Source organism: Parasteatoda tepidariorum, chromosome 4 (genome assembly GCF_043381705.1).
Source record: "Parasteatoda tepidariorum isolate YZ-2023 chromosome 4, CAS_Ptep_4.0, whole genome shotgun sequence".
Classification (NCBI taxonomy): Eukaryota; Metazoa; Arthropoda; class Arachnida; order Araneae; family Theridiidae; genus Parasteatoda; species Parasteatoda tepidariorum.
Window position 1 is genome coordinate 96,838,402 of NC_092207.1, and position 12,856 is coordinate 96,851,257.

Consider the following 12,856-nt stretch of genomic DNA (forward strand, 5'->3'; position numbering starts at 1 on the left):
AAATATCTTTAGTAAAGGATAAGGGTAGAAATTCTATTTTGGGACTTCAAGGCTAAAAACATGCCAATGAATAATAATTAGATTTATACTTCAAAAGAGAAGTTATTTTAAGATCTTTCACTTCCATATAAGGAAAGATTAAACGATTTGCTTTGAGTAATAAATAAATTGATGAGGCGTAGGAATACAGAAAAAGGCAATAATGACTGACCACTTTACAACTTGTAATCATCCTATAAAACGCAGAGCACTAGTTTTTGCGTGGCTTTTTGTTGTTTATCATGCTTAAATAAAATCCGTCAGCTTAGACGGGATATGTGTTCCCCCTCTCCCGCTTTGGAGAGGGGTTAAACTGCTAATTCACCATCGTTTAGTAAAATAAAATATTATGCCGAAACTGGACTCGTTAATCATGATGTTCTCACTACTAATTTACTAAAAAATATCGGTGTGGATACACCGCATATTATATATATATAACGACATTCGGTACAAATAATCAAAAAATGTATCGTTGAATACTGCATTGTATAGAATAGTTATAAATTCATTGTAGTTAATTTCATTATTAGCTAAAGGGGACGAAACAAAATATATTTTTAATGCATTTTATCTAAGAATTTGCGAAATTATTTAATTAACTTCTAAAGAAATAGCTTCATACAAGATATGTAATTTATGGAAACAAAACTGGCATAATTTACTTCCAAACTGAAATTAAACCATCACGTTTTCTTGAAAGCTAAAACTAAGTAAAAGAGCGATCTAATTGCTATAATGTATCTAAAACAGTTTATCCCTAACATAAAATAAAACAGACAGTAAACTATTCTTCGAGAACTTTTCCTGACAGTTATTTTTTACAGAATCGAGTCATTTTCCGGAAGCTCATCTACCCGGTATTCATTTGACGGACAGTAAAAAAATCGAATCATATGAGAGGATAAAAGGAAGAAAAATTAGTCCAGACATCAGCAGATGTTCGGTCACTCCTCATTGGAATGAAAACGATCTTCAGGTCAACTAGTGTTTCAGTCTTATAGGTTGAAAGGCGAAAAAAGCAAAACGAAAGCAGGGCAAGACACATACCAGAGAAAATCATTTGTCATGCTCCCCCCCCCCCGGAACAAAAGAGTTCCACTTACGTCCAAGTAAATCCCAGGAACGTCGTATTTTTGTCCAGAAGGGTTGTCTTGTGGTAGATGTCGATAGAACTCAACGTCGTCCTTATACCACTTGACAGAGTAGAGTTCATCTGATTCTAGATCTAGAGTGCAGTTGAGCCAGACTGATTCACCGAGCATTATTGCAGTTGGTACATCGAGGCTCATGAGTTTAAGGGCGATGACACCTAGAAAATTAAAAGTTCTATTTCAGATTATTTCATAAGAATCTCGACGATTTAATTTGAGCTTATGATATTTTAGTGTATTTCATATTTTATTTTGTTATACCCTACTAAATCGGTGTTCAACTAGGTAACCTTATGCGTATGTGTATAGTGATTACTTATTACTTTATTTTGATATTGTAAAGGGATAATATAAAATTCTTTCCACAAATTTAAGCCATTAGATTGAAATATCTCGAAATTTATAGCAAATAGGTAATATTTTATGATTAAAAATAATATGCAAATTTTTGAATTAACCGGCTCTAAAACTATACCAAATAGGTTAAAATTTTATATAATTAAGAATACTATTACATTATTTATTTTAATGTGCTTTAGATTTAACCCAAATAGGTAATAAATTTATATTATTAAGAATATTTTGAGTTTTTTTAAAATGTATACCGCTATATTTGGATAATTTTCTCTTTGTGAATTTATGAATAAATTGTATATAATGAAGTAATGAACAATTTCAATACAAAAATATTTTTTATAGAATGTTACAGATTCAAAATATTTATAAATAGGGATATTTCCCCCCCAGATATATTACGTGTCACATAAATATTAAACGTAAATTCAAACAAAACTGTAGTTGAAGAGATAACAAATCAGCATGCGCGTTGTAGCCTAGAGTTAGAAACTCCAGTACGGAGGGTATGGGGTTCGATCCTCGACTCCATTGAAACCCACCGAGTACGTGGGTACAGTGCCATGGGTACATGCCATTAGAAAGAACAACAAATGAACCTTATAATTTTAACTCATTTTCACAATTGTTTTCCGTTTTGCTATGTTACCTTACCTTGTTACGATAAATTTAATCAGTAGTTTTCGCATTGTGTAAACAGTGCTCACACTGCTATAGTTTAATGTTCTTCACACTTAAAAAACTTTTGATCACGTTTAATAAATAACAACATAATTATTACGCTTCTTAAATGACTTTTTACAAGGTCGAATTATGTTCTTCATTTCCAACGAAAGTATACGATAAACAAAAATGTTTGAGCAGCATTATTATTGTCAGATATTTAAAATTTTTAGTAATTTGGCACATTAGGCTTTTTGGAGCATTTTTCTTATTCATTTTGTATTTATTCGGAAATGACTTTTCCAAAATTTCTTTACAGCTTAAATATACTTTTTGTTTTAATCCTCTTTTAAACAATAGTAATTGTGTAACTACGAAAATGAGTAGGTTGTAATGAAATTATTGAATATATTTCTATTTCTTTAAATAAAATGTTTGACTTATCTTCGACTAATTAAACTTTCAATTCAAAGTTTTGTAAATGTACAATTATAACTATATTTCGTTTTAAGGCTTGAAATATTAATATCTAGACTGCTTTCATTAATATTTTTTAAAATCTAAAACATAATCTCATTAAGACATTTGTGGCTTTCTTAACTATTTTAATTACAGGAATTAGATGTGTAACTACTTCTGTTTAGATATTTATTTAAAACTGTAAGCAACAAAAATTATTGCAGAGACTTTAAATAAGAATCTGTATAAAAAACATTTCTAATCAGATTAGCTAAAAAGTTTTTATATTACTTAGTTTAAGTATTCTCTTTTGCAGTAAATAATGAATTCTCCACTAAAAGATATTTCTTGTAAATTATAATTATTTCAAGTCTTACGAGTGACGTATTTAAAAATTTGGAATAGTTTCTTCTTAAAAATTCTTTAACTGTTAGAACTTAATTGAATGTAATAAACCTCAAGACTCACGTTACAAATAGACTTGATATTTTCTGCAAAGAAAAAAAAAATACACGACATTTTTTAAAATTGTATTTATAAAAAACCCCCCTCTAATGGCACAAACTTACTTAATACATGTCATTTTTGTGAAATTTTTAATATTGATTACAGAATTAAAGCAAATTTTTATTTTAGCTTCAGTTAAAGTTAGTAATTTACTGTAGACCCTTAATGAAATGTAATAGGCAAAAGAAAAAGAAACACTCCTGTTACAAAAACCTTAATATAACTAGAAAAAAATAATTTTTCAAAAATGTTCGTGGGTCATTTTTACACGACGCAAATGATCTCGCTAACGTGTTTAATATATATATATNCCCTAATTGAGAGTAATAAACTAAAACACTTACATTACAAAATGCACGTAAGTGGTGAAGTAAGGAATGCCAAATTTGTGACGATGATGAATCCTCAATGGAATGCTTGTCTAGATGAGTTGCGTGAGTGAGTTTTATTTTATTTTATATCCAGTGTTGAACAGCTGACCCAATGATAATGCTTTTGAAGGGACAAGCCCACATTTGCGTCACACGGAGAGGAAAACAATGAAAACCTCCTACGGTTTGCTCAATGGCAAGGGGATTCAAACCCATGACTCGTCTACTACTGAGACCTATTGTATGGCATAAAAGGAACTCTAATATGCTTTAGCAAACAAAAGCCTTCAGTCAAGATTCTTCCAAACAGATTTCTGCTAAAGAGCTATTAGCAAAAATATGTAAACGAGGGCAACAAGTAGTCGGATACCTGTCAGGTAACCTCTAATTTTTTCTCGAAATTCCAGAGATCGTTTGCAGTGATGTCGGCAAAGGACACAAGGACATTTAAGGGCTGGAAGCCTGGAAATGGATTATGTGGTGGGGTACAACACTTTAAGCATTGTATTGTAGTCAGAGAAAATGTCAAATTTGCCAAGAACCTATACTTGTTTGTATTGTGTACAAGTCTGGTGGAAGTATCATGATGCGTGGGGTGTTCTGCTGGTAAAAATGTTCTACCCTAATATTTGTCGGGGATAAACAATGAGCTAGATAATATCTTGATAAGTTGGCAGGACAATTGCATTGTGCATAATTGCATTTTACTATTAAAATGGCGGATACTTCAAGGGTGATAATGCAACTATGCACCATGATAGATGAATTGAAAATAGGTTCAATGAACATCAATCTGACTTCTAACACTTTCCATAACCACCACTAAGTCAGGATCTTAACCCAATAGAGAATTCTTGGGGAATATCGGAAAATCGCCCCAGACAGAAATTTCTTCTTCCATCTAATTTACAGGTTCATAATCAGTGCAGCAAATGAATGGTATTCTCTGAACATATAGTGTGCTAAAGAAGCTCGCAGAATCAATGCCCACTCAAAAATGGGCTGCTATCCGTGCAAAAAGAGGCCCAATAAATATTTATCTATTATGGTTTATAATTAATTAGCCAGTGTGAGACTCAATTTTGCTTTTTTCAATGTTTATAAAGCAAAAGATCCTTTCCAAAAGTAATATCATTCTTTTCAACCTTTTTTTTTAATTCCCTGATAAATAGAAATGATTTGGCACCCAAAATAATAATATTAATAAAAAAAACACATTTATTTACGTTTTGAAATGTTTCATAAGCATTATAGGATATTTATGATGGTTTTAAGAGCATATAAAAATGTCTTGCAACCATCTATTTGTTAAATATCAAACAAATTAATTTGAAAGTAAAACCTGAACTGAGGTACAAAGAAATATCATGAATACATATTGTACCACATATTAAGCGAGCAAATAAGATCTAAAATAAAGAGACAGGTACACCAACACCTTAATTTTACGTTATTCTAACGTTAACGTAAGTTTGGACTCCGATTCTCAATCCTCTGCATGAGGAAAATTATGTTCTGAAGTTTCCAATAATTCTTTCTCTATATAAAAATATTAAGAACCGTCGAAGAAGTTTTTGGTGTTAAACTTAATATTACATTTCGTTTTGCTGCACACAAACTATAAGACTTAGAAATTTGAAATTATGAAGGTGTATAGAAAAATGTATAGAATACGATGAAATAAAAAAAATTAACATTCGATAGTTAGTTCGAGACTTATTATTCGTTAAACTGTCAGCTGTTCCTGTTCGAACTTGAGTTCCTGGTCGAACTGTTACTTGATATAAGGTTACAGTTAAGTATTGTTAACAAATAAATTTACTTCGTATTCATTTGCTCTACTGTGTCGCACAGTCTGCATTCTGAAGTTCTCGTACTGTAGGTTATTTTTTCAAATCTAAGTATACATTTATTTTGTTAAGATTAGCATGTTAACAAAAATTTGCTTACATGAATTTAAAGTAACTTTATATTTTATTAACAAAATTTTTTTTATCGACTTTAAAGCAAAAAAAAAATGAAAAGCAATCATGGGAGTTGGGAAAAGGAGGCCCAGCCCGTCCCTTTTCAATAATCGTAACAAAACTTGAACGATTAACATATGATCATCATACGATACAATTGCAGAACTTTCATAAGAAAAATATCTATGTATTTCATCAATACATAAAAATTTCTCTTACTATTGGTTTTGCGTCAGATACTATGTCGATGAAAAAAAATCAAGAAAATATTCCAAAAATTCTTTATAGTCCATCAAATTATGTATTTTATTTCTATATTATTACATTATAGAGTGGTTTTTTAAGAGCATATAGTGCTTGAAACACATTTTCCAATGAATCTATTGCTCACACAATATAAAAATATGACATATTTACAATTTTCGATTGCAGTCAACTGAGCTCTATATGAATATTCATAACAAATCAAAGAAAAATATATTTCGAAACAAAATATATTAATTTTAAAGTTTGAAAAATTAAATCAATTCACAAAATATATTATTTAATTTCATTTTTACAGATTCCTTCTCAGATATTACAGTTGTGTGCTTAAATGTATACAACATTTGTATGAAGTTGCATATAAACCCAACAGCTTATAAATTTAAAAAAACAAACAAACTAAATTTTGAATATAAGAGTAAGCCCCAGTTTCTAAGCAAATTTTTTTCCTTAAGAGTAAAAAGTCTTAAAAACTAGCTTAATTAAATGTTAGAAATGCTAAGCTAAATTAGAATATTCCATTATATTGATTGAATATTTGTAATTTAAACTGCAGTTGCAGTCAAAGGGAATTTGCAGTCGTTACCGCCTATCCCTTAATACCACAAACGAATGACTTGAATTTGCAAAGCAGCTTGAATCGTCTTATTAATATCCCACTTCCTAATCAATGTAACAGCACAGTTACTGGCAGTTTTGAATTCGTATTGTAAGCAGATAACTAAGGATTTCAATGATACATAGAAACTGGAGGGAATTGTTCTGTTTATTTAGAATCTCGTTTCTATCACAGTTGTTAATATTATAATTGGTGAGTTTGAAAGTGTCTAAAAGAATTGAATTTTATTTAAGTTTACTACACCACCAATGTTTAAGCTTGACAATTGTACTGTACAAAGTAAGAAGTTATAAGTTAAACACAACAAGTTTAAATAAATAAATAACGCTATAATTTGATGAGGAAAATGAGCTATCACACAATAGTGATGAATTATTACACGATAATGACACAATAGCGATGCAATAGTGACGCAATGAAATTTACAAAATGGTCCATTTTGGACTGGGTGGTCCAAACAACGGACCACCCTAAATAACTTTCGATCTAATGATTGGATATTCATGTTCTAAACCTCAATCTTAATGGTTTAAGGGGATAATTTCAAATATGACATTTAACTACAGCAAGTAATATTTTCAAGTTTAAAATCAGACATAAAAACGTTCTTTCTCTAAATAAACACTCCTTTTCTTGCTAGATTCTGATTTCTGACCCACAAAATATCGGCACCATATCTCGAGAACTTTTTTCAGCGCATTATTGAATAGTGTTCGTACATAACTATAAAATTCGTTTATCCAAAGATAATTCCGTGCAAAATAGTTCCGCAGTGGACTGATCGTCAGTAGTAGATCGACCTAGATGAAAGTCAAAGTCAAGCATAACTGACTACGGTCAGTTTGCGGGTGGGTGACTTCTTTGATCAGTCTGCTAAGGGACCGAGGGTGTGAGATATCTGTCCTAGTATATCTATTTTACCATAAAGTGCTCGACTTCATGAGCAGCTCGTCGGGCTACCGAAGTAGGCAACCATTGCCTTTGCAGGGGATAAAAATTGTGATGGCATGTTTTCGGATCATGCTCAAGGATGTTTCCCAAACAGTCGTCAATAGCCCATTGTGTAACTCTAGTTCGGCGTAAACCAACAACAATAACAATCAGATAAAAATATAATTTTTAGTAAATATTTATTATTTTATTCAATAATTGGAAAATTTTTGAATTTCAAGACTTAAAATTTTTCACATCATTTTAAATAATGCGATTTTAAATGGAAAAATACAAAATCTGAGCAAAATTGGTAGAATAGTTAATGCGAAATTGAATTTTGAAAAATGTCGTTTTTTTAGAATTCGATTTCTCAGAGACAATTCGATCGATTTTGCTTAAATTTTGCATTTTGCCCTTTAAATTTAAATTTCTTAAAATCATGTAAATAATTCTATACCTTACAGTAGCAAATTTTTTTGTTCATTATTAAATAAAATGGTAAAAAATAATAAATAATTATTTAAAGTTATATTTTGAATGGAATTACATCTGGATAAACGAATTTTATAATTGCGTGCAAAAGTTTTTCAATTCACTTAAGTTCTCGAGATGTAGTGAAATACGGAAAAAGTAAAATCAACATTAAGGGTCCAAACTTTGAACCGCTCTCTTGACCAAACTATTAGGACCATATTTCCCAAAATGCAGCTACAGCCTATATCTTAGGGATCAGAAATCCGAATCTGTCAAAAAACATTTTTTTTTCTTCAGAAAAATCATTTATCTGTGTCTTATTTCCTAACTTAAAATATCATCTGCACTGATTAATTAGCCTATTTGAGGTTACCCCTTCGAGCCTTCAGAGCTCTAGAACCCCAGAGCCCTAGTCCTAGATCCGATCGTTAGATCAAAAGTTATTCGGGGTGGTCTGTCTTTTATTTTGTGCACTGCATGCACATATTATGTAATGCCTTTATATTCAAAAATATAATTAATATTTAATACATTTTATATTTAATAAATATTTTTAATTTAATATTAATTAAATTCATGTTTTTTTGTTCTATTCAAAACAACACTTTTGAAATACACGACTGATGACCATTTTTAGCAGTATTTTAAACAACATTGCTTGTTTTTCGCAATATTAGATCAGTTATTTTGAATTTTAGATTTAGATTCCTTATCAGAGAATACAATCATTAGAATCGCTCAGTTTGTAATATTTACTTACAGGATTTAGCTCCCTGGTATGAATAAATAAAAATGAAGCTAAATAATTTTTGAAATGGACATTGCTTTTTGATGTTTGATTTTGAAATTTTTTAATGGTCTAAATAAGGGCTTAAAATAATGAGTTCAAATGTTCTATTGATCTATTGAAAAAAAATGGAACAGAGTTATATGTCACATATCTATATTCAGAATTATGTAAGTAAAAATTCAGTACACGTTTCATATGCAATGATATATTTCAAAAATAACTTTATAATAATTCTGAAAATAATGTAAGCAACGTAGCTTTTGTACCATAGTTTTACGTCTTAATATTATGTTCTATGCTTTTACGTATTCTTTTAATGTATTGCTGTATATATATTGATGAAATATATTTGAGGAAAAATTTAAACATAAATATGTAAACATATTATGTATAGGAAACATATTATATAAATTATATTATATATCGGATTATCAGTTTTGGGTACATGTTTTTTCAAATTATCCAAGATACTTACGTAGATAAAAAAAGCGTTGGTCATACAATCAAATATTTAAAATGGTAACTGGATTGAAAAAGATGTATAAAAATAAATAATTGCAATGGTTATTCTGAAATATCCTCATATAATACATTAACATGCTAGTTTGTTTATAGCTTACGCTCCTTCAACAATGTTGTTAGTGTTCTGAAATAAGACGAAGAAATATTTATTTTGCGTAAAAAATAAATCAATTCTTTTCTTCTTAATTTTAACCTTTCTCATTTTATCTCATTAAATTTTTACAATAAACATTTTAATACTCTAGTATGCATATATTACATTGATAAAAAAATATGGTCAAAATTACCAGAATATGGTTAAATGAACCTGTGCATCTGACTCTATGGGGATAACAAAAGTATAAGGGGCTAATTGCCAAAAATATAAGGGCCTAACCACGCCTACTAGAGAGTTGATTTAGGGTTTTCTATGATTAATGTTTGGTAGTGTATTGTAATTAAATAGGTAATTACTTTTAGGGCACAAGGTGAATATAAGGATTTTTTGGCCTTTACTGCTTTAATGTATTTGGTTGCTGCCATCATTGTGTTTTCTTTTTCTACAATTTTATTTTGAACTAATAAGTGTCACGGAGATTCTACGCTCGGACAGCGAGTGCTGGTGCGAACCTGTGCTCCCTCGCCTGAGGGAACCTTTCATGGCGTCGGGTCACAAAATTTTTCAGTACGCCCTTTATTGGGGGGGGGAGTACTTATATCTTAACAAAATGTGTCGTAATAAGAACTGTAATTTTGAAAGCAAGACCTTTCGGTGAACCGCCACCGTATGAACAGAAAAACTACCAAATCAATAGTTTAAAACAGCGTATTCTTTAGTTTTAGTAATCAAAAATATGTTGTTGTTTTCTTTAAATTAAAAATGTTATACTATAATTTTACCAAAATTTTTTCTTTCCCTGTAAAAGTCTCTTTTTCAGTAAAACTAGCTCTATAAAGTCCAGAAAAAAAAGTTCTACTCAGTAAAAAAGTATGAAGTTCTCCACGTTAGTAGGCGCAATTTCGCATGTCGGGTCTTTGGAGGCAGAAGAAAAGGAGTTAAAAGGGGCAGGGCGGGGGCTTGAGTATTGTTAAATGTGGTATCGTTTCAAATTTAGTATTCATGTTTTTTACGATGAATCGAAAGAGAGCAAATCCAAATCAATAGAATAAATATGTAGGGTTTCAAGTGTTTCCATTTATAAAAATTTATTTTGAATTTTCTTTATTCATAGTTTCAGTATTGTAGTTTAGAAGTTATCTAAACAACCTAGGTAGTGCTTCCTGAACATTTTAATGCTGAATGTATTGAAATTAAATAAGAATTGATAGAATAAAATCATCTGAATCAAACTTTGTTTCCTGGTACTGGTTTATTATGTATGCTTTAAAAATTCTGGAAGAAATTAAAGTAAAAAGTACCGGCACTCAGCGTGCCGGTACTTTTTACGGTTAAATCCATTTTCATCGTAAAATTTAGGGAATAAAAAACTGATGCATTGTATTTTTTGCAGTAATATTTCTTATGATATCATCGAATCAGTGTAATTAAATATTGCTGTAAAAATGGCGTTATAAATTTTTATGGTTAAAAACGGATTTTACGTTAAAAGGAATGTTATAGATGCTACACTCAGGGTAAAAGTACTTTTTGATGTAATTTGATCTGGAATTTTTTATAGTGTAGATAAAAATAAAAGGATAGATGAAAATTATTGAGTAAATGAAAATAATAGTAGGGTTAATTGGATATTAACAACATAAATTTACTTGACTGTTGCCTTATTTGATAATTATACGCATCCTTTGTATACAATTTTCAATTATTAACTAATTAAATTACAGTTTCGGAAAATAATTGAAAAGAAAACAGTTTTAAGGCTTCTTAGTTGAATTGTCAATCGAAATTAGAACGAATTGGAAAACAGAATCTCATAAATAAGAGTGAGTTTTTATTTTGAAAAATTTAAGACTCCACGGCAGAGAAAAATAAGAAGGATGGCGCAAAAAATATATCTCTTGTTGTTTCAAATAACTGTTTTCTAAGCATTCCATCTATATGCAAATATAGAAAAGGCTGGTATCTTACGCTTTGTTTCTGAGATTGCAGTGAATAGGATAGACGGGAATTGCCTCTTGGATGTTGTTTGCACAAGATTATTAAGATATATCTTCGAATTACCATTTATGCAGGAAAGAAATATTTTGTATAAGCCTTTGTTTTTTTTCCAACCCAACGCTTAGGCGGCAACGGTCTGGACTAATGGTCTTTCTGCTAGCTGAAGTAAAATTTTATGAAATGGCACAAAATGCGTGGGAGTTTTTTTACTATTAGATTTTTATATGCTTAGCTTTTTTGATAACTGGCAGTGCAATAGCTTATGTTGTCAGAAAACAATTTTTCTGATGAGTTTTTATTTTCTTTTTTTTTAAAGAAGAATTTAGTATTTTTCGCTTAGCAATGTTGGAAGATAATTGCATTTAAGTAAGTGACTGATAAGTGGAAAAAGTTTTTTAATTTAGATATAATAAAATTCAACGAGTCATTGGATATCATTTCCTTAGTTGTGAAGCTTTAAAACTTTTACCTTTATAATTACTTCAATTCTTTCTTTTCTGAAAATCGATTCAGTTTGAATCTTAAGAAATTCGTAAGATATCACATTAGTACTAATATTACAATATCTAACAATATTTAAATGGGAAAAAAGTTTATGACTACTCAAGAAAAAGTATCATAAAAGATGTGGAACTAATAAAAAATTATATTCAAGGAAAACGTACCAATATAGTTTAATCTTTTTCACAGTTCAATATTATAGTTCAATCATTTTGTACAGTTAATTTGTTTCGATTGTAATTTAAAATATGTATCATGTTCAAAACTTGCAGGTAAGCGATTTTATAAGAGTGTATTACATTAAAATATTTACTTTTAGCGAATCCACGTACTTAAAATAATAAGTATCAATTAATCATTTTTATGTCAAGGTAATAATATCCACTTAACATAAAAAAATGTCTAATAAAATTACCAATTCTTTAAAATTCTTTTACTTCTTTTCAGGGGTATGTAAAATACGCTCTCTATGTAAAATACGAATTGTATGTAAAATACGAAACGTAAAATACGTATGTAAAATACGAATTAAATTTCAACGATAATAAATGCCCGATTCCCTTAGACCAGATACGATTTTTGTTTTACATTTCCTTAGGATCAATATTTAGTTTATTACTTTTGTTTATAGATTACTACCAAGTTTAATGAGAGACGCAGTCTTAATTTAGTTGAAGATATCTGGATGAACTGATTTTTGGTTTTCATGTAGGACACAAACTATTGTGTACAAATTATTTATTGTGTAACATTAACTGTGCAAAAAAATTTATTTTGCAACATTTTCGTGTACCCTTATTTTAATTTTTTTATGAATAAATATTTAATGCTCATTACAATGTTTTAGTTTCAAGATCTCTATGAGTTTGAGTTTGACTTTGTGAACTTTCTTTAAGTAACGTAATAGAATTTAATCCTACTGCAAAGTTTTCTGAGAAGATCGTTTTGTTCAATAAGTGTCACGTAAAGATTTGAAAAATACGGAATAATAACAAATGACAAAAAATGAATATAGTAGTAATAAAACATATTTCAAATATGTAAATACATTATAATTTTAACTTTTAAGTTCCTAATTCTTGAAAAAAATCTGTCTATCAATCCATATATATTTATATATATCTATACATATATCTATACGTATATA

The 12,856-nt window shown here is 29.5% G+C and overlaps 1 protein-coding gene across 2 annotated transcripts in view; it reads right to left on the reverse strand.

The window, feature by feature from the left end:
- Positions 1–12,856, reverse strand: part of LOC107452009 (muscle M-line assembly protein unc-89) — a 231,071-nt gene that overhangs the window by 105,216 nt on the left and 112,999 nt on the right. For both annotated transcript variants that reach the window (XM_016068280.3, XM_071180218.1), the window contains exon 2: positions 1,146–1,351. In XM_016068280.3, the coding sequence (XP_015923766.1) occupies positions 1,146–1,351 (206 nt within the window). The remainder of the gene's footprint in view (positions 1–1,145; positions 1,352–12,856) is intronic.